This window comes from Mytilus edulis, chromosome 11 (assembly GCF_963676685.1).
Source record: "Mytilus edulis chromosome 11, xbMytEdul2.2, whole genome shotgun sequence".
Classification (NCBI taxonomy): domain Eukaryota; kingdom Metazoa; phylum Mollusca; class Bivalvia; order Mytilida; family Mytilidae; genus Mytilus; species Mytilus edulis.
In genome coordinates this window covers 15,701,354-15,723,122 of record NC_092354.1, presented here as the reverse complement: position 1 = coordinate 15,723,122, position 21,769 = coordinate 15,701,354, and the positions used below count along the sequence as shown (strand labels likewise).

At 32.8% G+C, this 21,769-nt stretch overlaps 1 protein-coding gene across 1 annotated transcript; it reads right to left on the bottom strand.

The window, feature by feature from the left end:
* Positions 1-2,396: 2,396 nt before the first annotated feature.
* On the bottom strand, positions 2,397-21,661 carry LOC139494019 (protein rolling stone-like). Its single transcript, XM_071282185.1, has 4 exons — positions 21,643-21,661; positions 10,846-10,965; positions 4,738-4,860; positions 2,397-2,884 (listed from the first exon to the last, which is right to left on the bottom strand). The coding sequence occupies exons 1-4, from the start codon at positions 21,659-21,661 to the stop codon at positions 2,397-2,399; spliced, it is 750 nt and encodes a 249-aa protein (XP_071138286.1).
* Between the last annotated feature and the right edge of the window lie 108 nt (positions 21,662-21,769).

Sequence of the window (21,769 nt, the reverse complement as noted above, 5' to 3'; positions counted from 1 at the left end):
TCTTTGGATTTCAAATATTAGGCTTTGAGCGTTCCTGATGAAGGTAAATCCAAAAAAGCGCTTCGGACGCAAGAAATTAATAACGTGTTGTTTTCATTTTTTTTTAAACTTTATTGTATCGACTGCATTAAGAACATTTTTTAACAAAAAATGTTGTTATTCTTGTAAGCTTTGATTATATGTAGGTTTTATAAAATCAAAAACTAGAACTGCAAAAATTCGGAAATAATTATGTTTTACTAGTACAAATAATTGCGATTTCGTGGGTGGATATTCCAACTGAGATATACATATCAACAGATGCGTTTTTTCCATTCTTGAAATTATAAATGCACGCAATAACTTCCGAATTTTTAGCATCTATATTTTGATAGATAAAGCAATTGCTGCTTAACTAGTTGAATAAGGTGAGAAATGCTTGATTTTCTTATTTTGCCATTGTTTTGATAGTTTATCGCTCTCGATTCCTTTGAAAGCATGCAATTTCTAGTCGAACCCAATCATCTGTTAACCACCTTGATGTTTTTGTTTCCAAAAGTCTTCTCGTTCAGGTAACTGAGCATGTCGTTAGATGTATAAATTACGACCGCTTTAAAAGGGTGTATACAGAAAAGAAATTGATTGAAGAAATAACAAATAGCATGGAGACTAGTTTAAAGAATACAGGGAACAAAATATTACTACCTTAGCCTCTCATTTAACTGAAAGTCTCATGGAGTTCCATTATATTGACAACAATGTGTGAGAATAGAATGTAACTTACTTGTAAGTTGTTTTATTTTACCGTAGAAAAACATGTGTTTTATCTTATTATAACTATTTTTCACAAATACGAACTAATGGTTTGTTTGATTCAACTTTCCCCTCTTTTAATCATTTAAGGGAAGGTTACTAATCAAATTATTCTAAAAGATCAAGTCCAGTAACTCTTTTTTATTTTTCTTATTGTAAAGCAAATTATAACTCTCTTCTCATATTTATTCGTTTAGTTCTACTGTCTAATTGTCTTTTTTTAAATACCAAACTTTCTATATTTAGTTCTTTAATTTAGACCCCGATCATACTTAGATATTTATATCTTTGATATTATTTTTGCTTATAGATCTTATAAAAAAAATCAATTGGTCTCTTGTAGAAAGGTTATTCTCTGGAAATCATACCACATCTTCTTTTATACATTTTATGAGATTTGATTTGATTTGATTTGAATGATTGTGGTTTTAACACCAATTTCAAGCACCGCTTTTGGGCTATTTCGTGACTGCCAGTTTTTATTGGTGGAGGAGGCCCTAGTACCCGGAGAAAACCACAGAATTTCGATAGGAAATCAGACAATCCTAGTCAATTCAGCTTGAAGTCGAGTGCACCCACAAGAGCAGGGTGTGAACTCACATCATCAGTGTTGTAGTGATTGTAGTAGTAACTACTTAGACCACTCGGCATCCGAGACCCCTACATTTTATCTGTAAATACTTCTCAATGTTAACTAATTCTTAATTGTGTGTAATAAAACGTTGCAAAAAGTCAAAAAGACATGCTATTCTTATACATAGTCATGTCTTTACAAAATGTATAGATTGTTTATAACACGTATAACGTCTGTATACTAAATCCACTGGGTATGAACCGATTTTTCGTTGATGCGTCATTTTTTTAGTTGTTATCGGTTTTTACCTTAGTTGTTATTGGTTTTGAACTACTTATTAGTGCATGCGAGTACTGTTAAACATGTACTTCTGGGTCTTTGGTGTGGTGTTCTTTGCATCGATTCAATACTATAGCATCTTCTTATGTCGTAATGCTTAATTTTTATTTGACACATGCAAACATGAAAAGACCAGCATCAAACTGTGCGTGTCTGTTACAGTTCAGATGCGTATAATATGGTCGTCATTTGCTATAGTATATTTGTTTTTTGTTGGTACTGTTTATTTTTATTTTGTAAAGTAGAGGACAATTAAATCTTGATATGAGCAATGGTTTGCTTAATGTTGAAGGCAGTATGGTGATTTATATATATGTAACATATTTTGAAAAATTTAAAAAGATCAAGTTTTCGATTTTCAAATACGTTTCAACGAGCCAAAATTATATGCATAATGTTACTGAAATAGTCCTTTTATTGTTCTTTGACCAAGAATTCACATTTAAACACAAAAAAATACTTTCTAAATAAAGAGTTGTTATAATATGAAAAGTTGATAAATAAGGTATAATCTATTTCATGTTTTAAGAAAAAGAATATGTGTCTCTAAAAAAGTCATAAAAAAGTAGACTTTCAGTACAGTTTTAGATTTTGTCCTACATGATTCTTAAAGATTAATCAACTAAATAAACACGTCATGAAAACATAATGGTCATGCCATCTTCATGTAAAATGTTCCAGAGAACTTTCTTTAAACATCTTCAACTGCTGAATCCCTCGTCCTGTTATTTCTGGTTGTGTTTGTTACAATGCTTCCACCATTTATGTTTGTGTTTGAAATAACTTTGGATCCCATGCAACACATTCTTGGTCCATCACAACATATTCTGGATTCATGAAAGCAATTGTTGCCTTCGTAGTAGTTTTCACAGAGATCTCGACACCAGATGCGAAGTTTGTACAGTCCGAAAATGAACATGTTTATAAATGGCACAGCAATGGCAATACCTAAGGTTACTAGTACTGAAGTCTTCGCTGTGTCTTTCCAATCTAATGGTGGATAAATAGGATCATTATCAAATCCAAGTTGGTAAATAAGTGAAAATATTGCATATATAGCTCCAAAGATCATTGTATAAGTTACATGGGATAGACGAATTTCTTTTGCACACACAAACATTTTTAAAATGACGTATACGGAATTTATTGCATGTAACTCGATATTTGATGGAGTAAAAGCTGAAAAATAAAAATAAAAAATGTGATCTTAAATGCCACTCTTTTAAAGATCCATTCAATTTAGAAAAATATCAAAAATCGAAAAAGCCGCTGACCTAATCATGATATCCATCCTATTTTGAAGTCATCCCAATTTTCAGTATGAAATGTAAGTTATTTCGTTTCTGCATGTGTGGTAGTTCGAGAAATCTGTAGATTGCATGGTAAGAATGATAGGAAATTACGGAGTTAGCTGCCCCTAATTGTTAATTTCTAGTGCACTTCAACCAATTGCATCTTGAATTAACAGATAGAAAATTACAAATTACAGAGTAAGCTCCACTTAATAATTAATTTCTATTGTATGTTAAACAATCATATTTTGACATACTAGAACAGGAAAAGGAACCGAGTGTTATATTCATGCAACATTATACATTTCTAAAAATGAATAATGTCAACTAAAGTGGTTTTTTTGTTTGTCAAATTCCCACCACGGCTTGATTGTGAGATAGATAGACACTTTAGAATTGGCAACATTACATGAATTATAATAACATGAGAAAATATCAGAGTGATCAAAATAACAATATAGTTATTTAATGTGATATTTCGTCAAAAGCAGTTTATTTGACAATAGAGGCAAGGGATACTAAAGGAACATTCAAACTCGCAAGACGAAATTAAATAGACAACTCAATAGCTTAAAATAAAAACAACAACAAACAACAGTACACAAAACGCAACATATAAAACCAAAGACTAACAAATAGCATGACATTATTTTTTTCTAACGTTTGGCTAATAAGGAATGCTTAGCAATTCAATCTACCAGCTTCTATTTACAACGGAATCCTTTAAAAAGGGATTCAAAACATCAATAAATAGCTTCCTTTCCTTTCTCCTTTAAAACTGTATATACATCATACTTCCGGCACCTGTACATGGAGAACACGAAGTTTTAGCTAGCACCAATTTTATAGTTTATTGTTGATATTCACCCCACATGTTCCAAGTTTAAGTATAGTTTAATTGATATACAAGAAATTGATTGGTGTTCCTAAACGGAAGGTTATACTGACAGAAGAAGTTTTCTTAACGACAAAATAATTTTTATTTAACTGTGTATACTATTGATATTTCAAATGGCGTAATTTTTTTCAAAGTCGATGGTTTTGTTTTCTGAAACTGATTATCCTTTCACAGTGGTATAATACTTTTACTTTAATTATTCTTTCCTTATTTTTATTAACTTTGTATTTAACATTGTATCACAGATCAAATGAGTTCATTAAGTGTATGTTTATTTGTGTTATACATCTTTTGATCGGGTTAAGCCATTCCAATTGATATTTTATAGTGTGTCTTTCTATGTTGTGATGTTACACTTTTGTTTCAGATAAGGGTGAAGGTTTGGTAACATTAAAACGTTTAAACCCGCTGAAATTGTGTGCATCTTTCCTAAGTCATGAATCTGATGATCAGTAGTTGTCGTTTGTTGATGTGGTTTATAAGTGTTTCTCGTTTCTCGTTTTTTATATAGATTAGACCGTTGTTTCACTTTTGAATGGTTTTACACTAGTATTTTCATGGGGACCTTTATAGCTTGCTGTTCGGTGTGAGCCAAGCCTCCGTGTTGAAGACCTTACCTTGACATATAATGGTTTACTTTTATAAATTGTGACTTGGATGGAGAGTTGTCTCATTGGTACTCATAACACATCTTCTTATATCTATTGACTAATAATGTCAACTATCATTGAATAACACAGGAAAGCTACTTTCATAGATATTTACATACGTCCATATCATCAGAAAGACTAATGTCAACTATCATTGAATAACACAGGAAAGCTCCTTTCATAGATACTTACATACTTCCATATCATCAAAGAGACTTGCTGCTAGGTAATAAACAGGTGTGATACAAAACGCAGCTGTATGACTGGTATTGAACAAAACCCAAGATAACTTCAGATACCATGGCATTTTACCATCTACAATGATGAATAGTTTTTGTTTAACTAGTTTATACATAATTATTGCCACTTATATTAATCCCTTTCCACTTTGCAGGTGCGAGTGCTTCCTTGTAACGACATAAGGCTGCTCTTTTTCTGAATCTTCAAGGGTGTCTTTTACGTGCAAGATATATGTCTTTCTCTTAACACGGGTCAGCCATTTAGCGTCCCTTTCCGACGGACTATCCTCGTTTCTTAAGATCATACTCGCAAATGGTGTCAAGGGAGAGACAAATAATCAGTCAAAGGTCGAATCAGGGACCTTTGTGTTAGTTTTAAATAATAACCAATGGATTTCGGTCTTTGTGCTTATACTTTTTCCTGCTATCGCATTCCACTTTAAAAACTAATGTAGCGGTAAACATGTTATTGGGTTAAGTATGAAGTAAAATCACAAAAATACTGAACTCCGAAAATTCAAAACGGAAAGTCCCTTATAGTCCGGCCGATCGGTGAAAAAATTGCTCAAAAAATGAGGAAAGCACCAATTTTTGCATGATGGTACATTTTTGTGTACTTATCAATATTAGCTATGGACCCACCCTCAAAATTCAATATGGCGGCTTATTTCAAGATGGCTGCCGTACGTTCTAAAATATTTTCCAGTATTGCACAAACCACAGTGGATTTGATGCTGGGTGCACAAAAATCAACATATTTGAATGACTTGGTGTACTTAGCAAGATTTTGTTTTGATCTATTTTTAAAATACAAAATGGCGGCTATTTTCAAAATGGCCGCCTTGTAAAATAAGCAAATATTCATTATTGAGAATTGACCTGAATATAAGCATTTTCTTGATGTATAGTGTCATTTGGTATCTGTCCCAGTTCTGTCCTTTCTGATTTTGCCTTGCTTGTCATTTCATACACAAAGTAGTAGCTTTCATAAAAAGCTGCAGTAGTAGCTTTCATAAAAAGCTGCATTGTGGTCACACATAAAAGCTGTGATTTGGGATTTATCTGCCTTAAGATATTATTCAGTGCCTATCTTATCTCTTGGCTCGCAATATTTTGCAATTTGAGACATTAAACTGTGAATTGAGAATCAGTTAAACACATATCAGTGAAATGGCAGGAATTGAAGACAACACGGACAAGAACATTGAAATGGCAGAAACTGAATCACTTGGGGATATGGAGAAACCCACAGCTGATGACGCTTTAACAGAGGACAGCTCAGAAATTACTATTTAACAATTGTTCCAAGAATATTTTACAGATAGAAAATCAAATGCTCAAAGAACAGCTGAGATTTAACACGATATAAAACAGAGCAAAGCGCGAATATATAAAATATGTGTTGGTCTCACTACGTTTCAAGCTGAACAGAAAGAGGCAATGAATATTAATAACAAACAGATGAAAGCAATATCTCAGCAACTTCAGCAGTTTGAAGACAGGATAGACCACAAGGCTAGTAATAATTGCTTGGCGGAATTAATGATCAGACCAATAAGATATTCAATGTTGTGGTGAGACGATGGACAAGCTGACAACAACTGAGGAAGGAGACACAGTTCTATTTAAAAGTGCATTTGAACAGCAGGGTACCTTCAAACAATTGGCATCTGTTGTAAATGAATCAGTGGACAATCGAAATAAAGAAGTTAATATTTCTGCAATGGACACATCATCTAAGCCAAAATTTGACCTTAGCCAGTATAACTCAAGTTTACCAAAAGTGCACAACAAAATCCATGCCGTGGGTCTTTCCCCAATTGTAGTTCGCATGAATCATAAACCGCGCCAACTATGTTGAAGGTGTCTTCACCTTAAGTAAAACGTCCTATGTCAGGGCCCTTGGCCCTGCATGAGACAGTTCAAATTATTCAACAACAATTTCAATTTGAGAACATACTATAAAACTCTAGTACTAATCAAGGATACCAGCAAAAAGCTTATGTGTCTTCTTACGCACACTAACCATCTACGATGAGTCAATAATATTTGGTTCAGATCAGCACACCATTACAAAAACAATTGGCTGCAAGTGGATTCTATCAAGTTTCTCCAATGCTGAATGCAGTGCCTACTTACGATATCATCCCTGTCGGGTCAATGGCAAATTCCACATTTATCGCTCCAATTATGACAACTTCGTCCGCTTCTGGAGCTCTGATATGCTTCCCATAACAGCAATTTGACTTCTTCATTTACCGATCCAAGACAGGGCAGAGGAAAGAAAAAGAGTGTGACCATACCTCTTCTTCAGACTCTTCACTGAAGAGAGAATATACCCGATGGCAAGAACATCTGTGTGCAGGGGACCGGAGCCGAAGCCCACAGCTGCCAAAAATGCAAAAACTCAATTATAGAGGATCCATCACTTAGTAGGCGTTCATTTACCAGTTTGAATGAACTGCCGGTAGATGACAATGGGAAATCAGGAAAAATGTGTGTAGGCCCCAGATTGCCAGGCCGATGTTGGCTTTGAGTACACTCGCATATTAAACACAGATGATGATTCCAAGGCCTTAAAATAGCAATCATTTGGATCAGCACTTCAGCAAGAAAGACGATCAAACCAGATTGGAACCAAAACATTCCGTCGAGGATGTAAAGACAAAGACTCTTCAAGGCATGTTATAGAGAGGTACCCAGAAACATCCAACAAGGCGTTAAAACAATTGAAAACCTCAAAAGCAAACCAGATGGCGATATATGGATAAAAAAGTGCCAATTATGACCATCGACAATTCTATTTTGGTGATGGCGCAGTATCACCGACCGATAAAGAAAATATGAGCAGTCCTTTGGATTATGAGTTGCATAACCTCATACAAATTGTCACAAAACTAGCTGATGTTATGCTTTCAACTAATCAGCGTAACTTTGGATTGGCCGACCAATATAATCTCGGTTCTTCTGATAAAAAAATCATGGAAGATAACCAGTTCAATGGAAAATCACCTGATCAATATAAACGTGGAAGATCTCTTGAGCAATACAATCGCGGTAAATCGGCAGATAGAAGTACACCCAAGCTTAATGCCTATCGATCAGCAACACCCCCACTAAGCTAGAGATCATATAGTCCCTAAAGACAACGGTTAGCATCTCCACGGACAAACTCCAGAAATCCCGAATATTTCAGAAAACGGTAACCTTCACCAGGATACGGAGCAAATCAAAGTGTAACCCCAACAATGGAGCAAATGATGGGGCCAGTAGGAAAACTCAGATTCCAAAGTCTATTGGCCATGAAACATCATCTTATCACAAAATCGAACAGAGCCCCACTGCCTCGTTCAATATTATCATCAGACGAACCCTTTGAAAGAGCTTAGTAGTACGAGGTACTATACATGACAAGAATGTGAGCATGATTGTGGACACTGCTGCAATGATAACATTAGTAAATGAGAAATTAATTCCGGTAGAAAATGGAGAATTGGAGAACGTAACGCTACGTGTTTTGGGTTAACAGCTTGTTATTGGGAAGATTAAAAGGAACAACTCTCGACATTAATAGAGTAAACATATAATGGGATGTGTGCAAAGAGCCATTAACAGACGATGTTATACTTAGGATAGTTATTTTGGACACACTGATCGCAGTGATAAACCTGAGTTCTCCCACAAATACCATCAACAATAAAGTGATAAATGCGCCATTTGTTAATAGTGGAAACGAGATTTTAACTCAGCCAGTTTGCATAAAACGAACCATCACAGTTCCACCAAATTCAAACATGACTGTTACCATTAAAACTAATAAAAGTGCTGACCAGGAGTGCATTTTAAGACCATGCTCGCTGAAATGTTGCAAATTAGTAAAGCACGTAGTTGGAAAAGGCAAAAGTAGCCCCATAACCATTTTAAATGATGGCAATCGTCTAATCCGCCTGAAGAAAGTTACACCTATTGATTACATAGAATAATTTGACGATGTAGTGGGTACGACAGATGAAAACGCGATGAGTGACGTAAGACGTGGCATTGAAGAGAAACGGGACAAGGCGCCCTCGGCACTGCCTCAAAATTCAGATGAGTTACCTACTATTCCACCACATTTAACCGACCTATATTAACGTCAATCGACTCGTTTCAACCTATTTCATTCCAACCATTTAAACTGAAAGCGTTTAAAGAACAATTACAATAGCATGTAACATATTGATTAACATTTTGAATTTCACTATTTGTTTTTGTATATGCAGCTCTATTTGCAACTTATGTGTTATAGAAATACCCAAATTATTTGTTTTATACTTTAGAATTAATTGATAACAAATTCAAGAACATGAAGTACATTTTTAAAGTATCAGTACTTTAATTTCCGAAATTATATAGAATACCTTTAGGACAATCTTGAATTTAATACCGTTTTCCGCCATCTTGAAAATGGCAGCCATATTGGATTTTTCAGAGTGGGTCCATAGCTGAAATCAAAGGGTATATACCCAAGAACTACTATGCAAAGTTTCATGCTTTCCTCATCAAGTGAGCAATTCTGCTCTATATCTGCACCAATCGGCCGGACTATTATCAAATCTTTGCAAATGACAACATCAAAAGCTCAAACACATCATACGAATAAATAACAGCTGTCACATTCTTGACTTGGTATAAGCACTTTCGTATGTAGAAAATGTGGATTGAACCTGGTTTTATAGTTAGCTAAACCTCTCACTTGTATATGACTGTCGCATCAAATTCCATTATATCGACAACGATGTGTGAACAAAATAAACAAACATTTTATGTCTTAATGTCACAAATAGGGGTACAGCAGTCAACATTGTGTTATAATCTTAATCACTGTGAAAACAAACAAATATGTAACAATGAAGCACAAAAGGGCATATAGAAAAAGCACATTCGCAAAAAATGAAAGACAATAATACAACAATGCACAAACAAAAAACAGTTGCACAATGAGTTAATTTTACAAAAATTACAGAATCGAAAGCCTGTAAAATTACCTGTTATTGATATTTTGCAAGATCAGGAAGTTGAAATATTCGAATTTGTGAATAAGGGTATTGGTAATAATCTCTATCAGCGTAATCATATCGCTATTCCACACGAAGAACTCTGAGGGGGATTTAATAATATAAGAAAAGATGTAATATTTTAGGTGGTACCAAACACCTTTATCATTGAGTAGCTTAATATTTCATTCACTTTATAACGCAATTAAAACGTTCAGTTGATTTTTACAGAGTTATTTTTCTGATAACTGATTTTTGTCTGTTAATTTGTTTACGTAATATGTTTATTGGAAAAGGTATTCTATTGCCTTTTTTGTTTTGTTTATAGTTTTATGATTTGTGTCTTTGCCTGTGTTAATTAACATTAACGGTACCAATTTTCCTGCACCAGATGCGCATTTCGACAATACATGTCTCTTCAGTGATGCTCGTGGCCAAAATATTTGAAATCCAAAGCTTATATAAAAGATGAAGAGCTATAATCCAAAAGGTCCAAAAAATATAGCCAAATCCGTGAAAGGAATCAGAGCTTTGCATGAGGGAGATACATTCCTTAATTTATAATAATTTATAATATTTTGTTACAGCAAATTTTAATAACACAAAAAATCCGTATTTTCATGCCAGGCCCGAAGTACTGGCAACTGGTCTGGTGATACCCTCGGGGACTAACAGTCCCCCAGCAGAGTCATCGACCCAGTGGTAGTAATAACATTAACGGTACCAATTGTCCTGCACCAGATGCGTATTTCGACAATACATGTCTCTTCAGTGATGCTCGTGGCCAAAATATTTGAAATCCAAAGCTTATATGAAAGATGCATAGCTATAATCCAAAAGGTCCAAAAAGTATAGCCAAATCCGTGAAGATTTTTCAATTATTCGGGTCTTAATTTTGCTTCTTTCCGTATGATCAATTTTTTGTTTCATATTCGATTTTTTTTTGTCAATGATTAACAGAAGAAGGTTTTGCCATACACCAGATTAATCTCTTAGAAAATGTCACTTCCCTTCATCTTGCAAACTGTCCTCCTTATTGCAGTGCGCGATCCAAGTAACAACGCAGTCTATGAAGTTATAGATTATAAGCAGCATATATCCCCAGTGTGTAAGATAGAGGAAATATGATTCTGCTCGTATGTGTTCTTTATCGAAAAGTCAACTATCATCCATATAGCATGGTACAGAAGCCAAAATGCTGCCCAAATCGGATAAAAGACATTACATCCGCATTTACAACACTCAAATAAAGTTAGAAAATTATATTAATATCTGAAAACTACAGCGCATACTTATGGGTAAACTATTTTCATATCCACTATAAGGTTAGACAAAACAAACTGGTATTAACCTGGTATTATGATTTTGATGAATTAAGCCCAGATCGGAAAAATGAAATTAGAATGTTAGATTAATATATCTGAAAATTGCAATGCATACTTATGGAAAAACAAATTTCATACTTTTTATGGAGCTAGACAAAATAGCCTCCCGTTTCTGTTTTTTCTATTACATTTCCTCTGTGTTCCTAATGACTTGCAATATCATAATTTGAGGTTACTCTGATTTCAGGTAGCCTTTCTGGAACTGGCAGAGTGCTAGCGTCCGAGTAATTTCAGACTAACAACATTTCAATTAAAATCTGTACAGACATTGTTACGCTATTAAACTGTGATTATTGTTTCCATACCCTGAAATTTCACCTTCCGCTATATGACAGATTTTACAACAAAACAGAGTGATATTTCGTTTAAATGTTCTTCTATTCGTATAGAGCAGTCCTATGGAGTGTATATATATTAGTCATTATGCGCAAGATAACTATGGGAAGTTCAAACACATAAGGTAAAGACAAACTGACAACGCAATGACAAAAAAGAAAAATGTTTGTTTGCATTCCTTTTAAATCGTGGTGATTTTCTTTCCCCTTTGTTAGTGCAAAGATGTCAGTCGTGATGTACACTGAGTATTAATAAAGTAGAAATTAGTTTACCTACATTATCATTTGTGCATACACCTTAATTTGTAAGCTAAATCTTAATGTTGGAAATTCAGGTGTTTGGTATTGTGTAGCATTTGAGATTCCTTTTTTTTCTGCATAGGGACTACATAGTATGTTAATTTTGCAATGAACAAAATGATGAATGAATCTTTTTTCAATTACTCGCGAGTGTATTTAAAGATGTCTGTAAGTTCTATACAGTAGATGTTTTTTTTTCTATGTTGTGTTTTGAAACTGTTGTTTTCTTTTCGTCTTTTTCGTTTTTTGCAATGGCGTTGTCAGTTTATTTTCGATCAAGACCTATGAGTTTGAATGTCCCTTTGGTATCTTTTGCCTCTGCTGTTTGATATGTATATCTGTTTAAACTTTTTATTTCCAAAAATCATTGAAACGCTCGTTGCTTACATTATTTACAGATTTTGTTTGTCTCATGTGGCTGAAATATGAATACTCATCAAGAATAAAAGTCTTCCTTTTTGTTTTTGATCTGCCTATATTTACATGGTAGTTAAATTAAATATCAATGCAACCAATTCGATAGTTTTTACTAATAAACGATTGCATTAACATGTTTTTTAAAATTGAAGAAATTTGAAAAAAAATACATCATTATGATACAGTGCATTCTGTTCTTTTCAACAAATCCCTATTAGAACGTTTATAAAAGTAAATAATTTCACTCGAGCTGATTGTTGTGTTGAGAACAAATTAACTCACAATGAACTACATAATATATATCTCCGTTTTATTTATGTAAATGAGTTGCCTAGAGTTAAATCTTCTTAATGAATAGTTTTTATCTTTATTTGTTTGATTGATTCTTGTGATTATTTGCTTAACGCACCTTAGCAAATATATCATTTTTATTCAGGGCGTACTGTGGATCCATTATTATTCGTTGGATACCAATTTTCGTAGTTTTCTTGATTACAGGCAAACCACGAATTTAAATATTCAACTAAATATACATTTCTATCCGGTTGTATGCATACTTTGGCAAAACAACGAAAAGACAAGCTTTCCAAAAACTACGAAAATTGGTACCTACGAAAAAAATGAATCTACAGTAATGCAGTAATATTTAATTGGGTGATACTTATACATCCAATATAAATAAATATTAAATAGTAAGGCAGTGTATAGGTATTACCAGCCCAGAAGTCAGCACTTCTGTGCAGTCATTAATATCAATAAAATGTTCATTTCTTAAATTTACTGTTTGCAAAAGTATGAATTATTCGAAATACTAAGGATGTTCGTATCACTTGAAAAGAAAGCCTTATCCGTATTTCGCACAACTATTTTTTTTTAATTTTAGGTCCTGAATGCAATTCACCTTTGTCCTTGTTTAGCTTTCTATCTATTTTGGTCTGAGCTTCCCTGGTTAGTCTGATGTAGACAAAACGCGCATATGACGTTCCAAATTATAAGCCTGGTACCTTTGATAACTCATTAAATTAAGAATAGCATAAAAACCTCTGACGTCACGAATTTCTCTGGTGACTTGTTATGAAATCCAAGTATCGACCATTGAACTTTATTTCCTATTTCTCTTTTTGCAAAATTTTGAAATTTCTTTATGGTTTCAGAATTACAACATTCGTATGTAGGAACAGTCATGCCAACTTTCGAATAAGCAGTAGTTTTGATAACTGTTTGTTTGTCTTTTCTTCTCCCACACTTTCAGAATGCTTTCGTTTTAGACCGAATCTCCCTGTATAAACAAAAACAATAATCAACTATTCATATCGATCAGAAACTGTATGCAAAGTGCAGTGCAAATAAAATTAGAATATTCCATATGTTCATTTACAAAAGATAGCGATATTTAAATAGTTGTATACCCTATATAAAATGGTACGTTTTAAGGTAGCACAATACAAAGATTTTAGACCTCCAGTTCCCCAGTTTTAAAATGCTGCAACTTTCTTTATAATGCTTGATAATTTATAAAAGTTGTATTTATGGATAGCTAATAGAGTACTCTTTTAAACCAATGCAATTTTAGTATTATACAACAATTATGTAATCAATTATAATGTTAACTGTATCTACAAAATTTTACAATATATTTCCACTTTCAATTGTCATTAGCTTCTTCATGGATACCTCAGGAGAGTTGAGTTTGTTATATGTTGTTCCTATAGCCATAATTTACAAAAGGGTGTCTCAGATTCCGGATAGAATGTATAAATCATATATTATTTATATAGTTTTGGTGGGGTTCGTGTTGTTTATTCTTTAGTTTTCTATGTTGTGTCATGTGTACTATTGTTTTTCTGTTTGTCTTTTTCATTTTTAGCCATGGTGTTGTCAGTTTGTTTTAGATTTATGAGTTTGACTGTCCCTTTGGTATCTTTTGTCCCTCTTTTACACGTTATCAAACATTATAATTTTTTATGTGGTAAAGATGTTTACACTAATTACAGATCTATGAGAGAATGGAATACGATAGGGATAATTTGAGACACCTTTTTGTAGCTCCTGCTGTGTTAATTACGATTTCGTTAAAATTGTGTGTATAGTTATAGAGATTATAGTTTTAAATTCATTTTTAAGTGAACTGAACAAGATTTTGCCATTAATTGCAAAATAATTGATTACATTATGTTTGCATAACAAAAATAGTGCATTCATTTAAAAGATTAATCTTTTATCTATCGATATATACTTCTTTTGTTAATCTATCTGCAGTCATTTAGAAAGAAACAGCATTTTAAAGGTTGTTTACTTATACTTTTTTGTGGTTAAATCTATACTTATATGGATCATAAAACTAGTAATAAACTAATAGATGTATGTGTCGCTTTTCATGCATAGATGCAATGTTGATATTTGATGATTTTTTTTTCTCATATTTAACAACGAAAAGTGGGTTTCTTTAAATATAATGCAAATTGGTTAACATATGCTAAAGCATTAGATTAATATAAATATAAATACAGCAAAGTCAACACATAGTAAACTTGAGACTAAAACAACAGCTCCTCGTCAATAATTATTTAAAAGGTGGACTGCACTAGTACACGGTCTGATCCATAATTGGACAATTAACTTTCAATGGCATTTTTACATGTGGTGTACATGGATTAATTTTCTAAACATTTAAATCTTATTGTCGTTTATATGTCCTACATTAAAATTGTGAGTTAAAAGGGTATGTCAATAAAATACATTTCCACTATTCGTGCGAGATGACGATAGTAAAAGTACGTTGAACACAAACTCATTTGTTAAAACGTAACGGTTTGGATGAAGTTTATAGAATTCAAAATAATGACACAAATATGGAATAGAACATAATGTGGTACAAAGATATAAAGAATAAAGAATAATTGGCAAAATTAATATGTAATAGAGAAAAATTGTATTGACAAGTAAAGAATAATTACATGAAGAACCCTCACTCTTATCAAGACCTTCCAACATGAGCTTGCAGATAATAAAATAAGACGTATGTATTGAGATATAAATATTCTTTTAAAAGCGCTATTACCAAATTGAATATGTAACGTATTGATGTGTCTATAATAAACTCATCATAGATACCAGGACTAAATTTTATATATACGCCAGACGGGCGTTTCGTCTATAAAAGACTCATCAGTGACGCTCGAATCCAAAAAAATTAAAAAGGCCAAATAAAGTACGAAGTTGAAGAGCATTGAGTACCAAAATTCCTGAAAGTTTTGCCAAATCCAGCTAAAAGGTAAAATCACAAAAATACTGAACTCAGAGGAAAATCAATTCGGAAAGTCCATAATCACATGGCAAATCAAATAACAAAACGCATCAAAAACGAATGGACAAAACTGTCATATTCCTGACTTGGTACAGGCATTTTCAAATAAGTTAATCTATGCCTGATATAGAAAAGCCAATTAGTATTTAAAAAATTCTAAATTTTGTAAACCGTTAATTTATAAATAGAAAAATTAAAATAACAAAAATACTGAACTCCGAGGAAAATTCCAAACGGAAATACCCAAATCAAATGACAGAATCCAAAGCTCAACCACATCAAACAAATGAATAAAAATTTAAGTATCTTTAAGAGATTCGTTCTGTTTATAAAAAAATATGTATTTCGTCCTGTGCGTGTCAGTATGATTATAGAAATTTCATTTTTCTGATTGCAGGAAAATTGAATATTTCAAAAGCACAATACAATATCTTAAATATTTGAAAACAGCTGGAAGGTATAAACATATAAGTAGCGATTGCTTATATTAGTTAACCACCACTCTAATGAGATAGAACACTATTCAAAATCTCTTTTTGGAAATTCTTTCCTAAATTTGTATTGAAGATATCCATATTTAAGTACAGTAAATTCAGAAATTAATGTTTGCCTTTATTTTTTGCGATTTTTCATGAATGGAGTTATATTATAGAAATTTCGATTAAAACAATAACAAAAGTGCATACAGGTCATTGTTACAGATATCAGAATGCGAGTTTTTAATATTGCGATATTCATCAAGTCGCATTATTCGCAAAATTCCAAAAAGTTGCGCCAAATACGGCTAAGGTAATCTATGCCTGAGATAAGTATAACTTTTATGAAACTTTAAAATTTTCGAAAAACTAAGGATTTTCTTATCTCAGGCATAGATTACCTTAGCCGTATTTGGCGCAACTTTTGGGAATTTTTTATCCTCGATGCTCTTCAACATTGTACTTGTTTGGCTTTATAAATATTTTGATATGAGCGTTACTGACGAGTCTTATGTAGACGAAACGTGCGTCTGGCGTACTAAATTATAATCCTGGTACCTTTGATAACTAGATAATATGTAAAAGCAACAGTAGTATACCGGTCGCTGTTCGAAATTCATAAATTGATTGAGAAAAAAACAAATCCGGGGTACAAACTAAAACTGAGGGAAACACATCAACTTAAGAAGAGAACAACGACACAACACTAACACAACACTAAAATGCAATACACACAGAAACGAAATAGTACATTTAAAGAAAAATGATGGGTTGAACCTGGGTTTTTTGGCTAGCCAAACCTCCCGCTTTTATGGCAATATTAAAAATAACATTTAAATGACAACATTATATGACAGGACTACAATACAAATAAACGGGAGAACATAAAGGACAGATAAACTATGTTGATTTAGAGAATCGGTCTGTTTATTAAAAAAAATGTATATATAACATCATATAAATTCCAAATTTTTTTTTTAATTTTAGGAAATAAAATATTTTATAAATGGTTTATAATTCACTTTGCCTATATTTTTCGGCTTATGTGTACACAAATTCTAAAAAAGTATTAAGTTTTTATATTATACTTTATCCTGCATGATATGATAAACAAGCTTCAATTTTAATTTGTTTAAAAATTAAAAATTCTCTGCACTATAGAGTGTCATCGTTAAAATTCTTTAAATTGGGACATATATATTCTTTTTTTTTTGTGGATATACAAAACGAGGGTATAACCAGCCCAGTGGTCAGCGCGTCTGTGTTGACTTGAGTTATCTTTGATATGTTTATAATTATAAATTAACTGTTAACAAAACTTTGAATTTAAAAAAAAACTAAGGCTTTTCTACCTCAGGAATAGACTACCTTTGGCAAAACTTTTAGGAATTTTTGGTCCTCAATGATCTTCAACTTCGTACTTTATTTTGCCTTTAATAAAAAAATTTGGTTCGAGCGTCACTGATGAGTCTTTTGTAGACGAAATGCGCGTCTAGCGTAAATACTAAATTTTATTTCTGGAATCTATGTTGAGTTTATTTACACCGTTATTGTAACAAATCTGTCAAAATATCGTGACAGGACATTTTTTTCTTTTAGCATAAAATTGGTACATATGCATTTAGCCACATGTGGTGAAGAATCTGTGTATTCTCCTGGAGCACCTAAGATCATCCCTGGTTTTTTTTTTTGTATGAGGGAGAGATTGGTTTGGATGCTTAGTCCCTAGTTTCTTGTGTATTGTTGTTTGTCTATGGTGTTTTTCCTTTTTTGCCATTGCGTACGCTTGATCAGGTCCCTTATTAGGTATCTTTCGTCTCTTTTTCTGTCCAATATACTGTATCAAACCACTTTCAATTTAGTTTTATGTCAGAAATTCACAAATTTAAACTGTTAGAGGAATGCCCCTGACCTTACCGACTTGTTCCTTTCGTACAAGTGAGAGGATTAGCGCTAAAAAAAAAAACAGGTTCAATCCACCATTTTCTATATAAGAAATAGCCTGTACCAAGTCAGGATAATGACACTTGTTATCTTTTCGTTAGATGTGTTTGAGCTTTTGGTGTTGCCAATTGAATACTAGGCACTTTTCGTTTTGAATTTTCCTCGAAGTTAAGTGTTTTGTGATTTTACTTTTTATTCGTACAAGGCTGACTTCATACAGAACTTTTTTTTTTGACGAAAGAAAGAAGTACGCAGTGTCCTTTAACTTAAAATGTCCTCTGAATACGGTAGTTGAATAGATAATTCAAAACTTGGTATTTGTGTTGTATGCATCTTTCCTACCGAACTTGATATAAAGGATACAACAGGTACAGTTAAGTCTGCCTCATTTCTTGACTTTTATCTAAAGAATGACAATGAGGGTCGGTTAAAAACAAAACCTTAAGACAAACGAGACAAATGTAGTCCCAAATTGTGAACTTTCCATTTCTATGTAGCAAATCATTCATGCATAGCCGGCAAACAGAGTATATATCTCCCAGTTGGTACAATATTTTAGGGCTTGTATTTCCTTGATCGATGGGTTGCTGTTAACACGAAAGCTATCAAAATAAATTGGGAATGTATCCATATGACATACACGTATTGATGACGTGCCAGCTTCACTGGGGTAAAGCTGATGACCGTAACTGCATTCACGGTCATCCCAAGATGTCGGATGAAAAATTAGGTCAGTTTCTGTATTGTCTGTTAAAGTGTTTCTATATCATTTTCTTTACAAATCATACATTGAAACGATGTAAATTTATAAAAGAATCACTCGAAAATCACTAATTACTTCCGAGAAATGTGCATGAAACGGGAAATTCGATTTGAAAAAATCGTTAAGATGACCGTAAATCATAATCAAAATATTTTCAAGATGACCGTAACATAAAACAAGGATGACCGTGATTGGTAAAAAGATGACCGTAACTTGTAAAGGATGACCGTAATTTGTAAAGACTGACTGTAATTTATATAAGACGACCGTAACTTTTATAGGATGACCATCAATTCTAAGAAATATCCGTATTGTATTCAAAGCTTTTTTGTTGAGTTTGTCGATCTCAATAGGGGCTCGGTTAGCGGATATAAATATGTTTCATAAATTTCTTTTTTTAAACTATAATATAATTGGCCATATTTAGGATTTACAATGTATAACAATGATAGTAAATTGCATATTTCTCGTAAACAATGAAATATTTATTGATATCGACGTTAAAATTTTAATACAAATTTACAGCGATACGACGAAAATTTGAAGAAACATGAATGTGTCCCTAGTACACGGATGCCTCATCTACACTATCATTTTCTATGTTTAGTGGACTATGAAAATAGGATAAAACTGTAATATGGCATTAGAATTAAAAAGATCATTCCATAGGGAAAATGTGTACTAAGTTTCAATTTTATTTAACTTGAAGCTGGACAAACGGACAAACAAACAGACGAACGGACGAACGTACGTACGCACAGACCAGAAAAACATAATGCCAATAAATGGAGCATTAAAAACATTAATAATACATACGAATATTTGGTAATCGAGCCCATGTGTATGGGTCCAGAGGAAGTAGATTAAAATCTTAATTTGTTTTGATATATGCAGGCGGAAACACTTTTGAAATAGAACAAAAGAATCGAAGCTCTGTGTTTATCGAGAAAGCGATAAAAGTTAACTGTAATGTTTGATATAGTAACAAAATTTTAAAAAGTTAATAGAAACAAATAAAACAACAATTTTCTTATTTTAAAAACACCATTTGCATAAGTTTTCAATGTATCTATTACATAGTAATGCAAAACAATAAGATACCAAGTCGACGACATGGTTCTTATCGGGGCCTTTTATAGCTGACTATGCGGTATGGGCTTTGCTCATTGTTGAAGGCCTTACGGTTACGTATAGTTGTTAATGTTTGTGTCATTTTGGTCTTTTCTGGATAGCTGTCTCATTGGCAATAATACCACATCTTCTTTTTTATATATAGTATCTATAAGTTGGATGTAGAAAATGCATAACCTCCGATTTTTTTTTATCACGGACGGAGAACATATCAATCTTTTAGTTCAGAAATTTTCGTGCCTGCCCTTCCATTATGTGAATCAAGAAAAAATTCCCCAAAACAGGTAACGATTGTATCGAAAAGAGAAAAATCGAGTGCACCTTTTTATTTTAGGGCATGTATGGGGTGTATATTTTGTTTTTAAAACGTACAAAGCAAGAGTATTTTATATAGCATCTCGCTTCAGATTCTATCATTATTATATATCAAAGCTACAGGTTGACTTTATAACGTAAAAAAATGACAGTACGAAAAGATGAAATATATGGGTCAATTGAGATACCTATCTAATGAATCACAAAAACAGAGTAGGTGTGTTCGAATAGCTATTTTTTCTAAAAGTACTTGACGACAGTCTTTTAATTTGGATGATGAAAATGTGTGTGTGATAACTAGGGTTTATAATTTTCAACCACTGAAAATGTTTAGTCTGCCCTTCCACGAAATATTTAATTAGAATTTTTTTAAATGCTTAAGAATTTTCAAAAATTCCAACTGACATCCAAACAGACAATATTTTTAAGTTGAATCAATGCAGACAAGATCATTAACTAATGCTCATTAGCTAGTAGATACATTTGTATTTTAAAATATAACTGACATATAACGATCGATCGTAATGGTGCTATGTGGATAAATTTATCAGTTTTCAAGAGCAAAATTGGCAGAGCGTCATCCCTACAATGGATTCCATTTCTACGACTGTGAGCATGAACTGACTTAATGGGGAGATAATTTTGAAGAAGTAGAATCCTGACTGTATGAATAACATTTCTGTATATATACAAATTGACAACGTTCCGCCTTGTGATACGCTTTTCGTACAATACTATTTTAAGGATCTACTTTGCTGGAGCTCACCTTCACTAGTTTATTCGAATGATATTTTCAAAATATTTCTGTTATTTTATTTGCACGACAAAATGAAAGACGATATAATATCAATAGGTGTACATGCAATTTTTTGGCATTTTTAAAAATGTGTATTTATTATATGTCATTAAAAGGAATCCCAGAAACAAACAAAAATCTTTTGTCGAGCAGTTGAAGGCTGTGCACCGCATGTCTTTTGGCAAATTCATTTTAAACATTGAACCCTCTACTGTAAAAAAGATACATATGGTAATCTTTGCATTTGAAGCACGTCTTATTTTCTTCTACCTATAGGATAAAACTTTCATATTAATATGTGTATACCAACACGATTATTCATTTGATACAAAAAGATAGTTATATAAATACGGATATTTCTTAGAATTGAGGGTCATCCTTTAAAAGTTACGGTCATCATTTACAAATTACGGTCATCTTAAAAGCAGTTACGGTCAGCCTTGTTATGAATCGCTGATTCTGTTACGGTCATCTCGATTGTGATTTACGGTCATCTTGGCGATTTTTTCAAATCGAATTTCCCGTTTACTGCACATTTCTCAGAAGTAATTAGTGATTTCCGAGTGATTCTTTTATAAATTTACATCGTTTCAATGTATGATTTGTAAAGAAAATGATATAGAAACACTTTAACAGACAATACAGAAACTGACCTAATTTTTCATCCGACATCTTGGGATGACCGTGAATGCAGTTACGGTCATCAGCTTTACCCCAGTGAGCTTGCATAACTCTCAAGAAGGGTAAAAAAGAATTTAAATGAATTCTGTGCTTAGAACT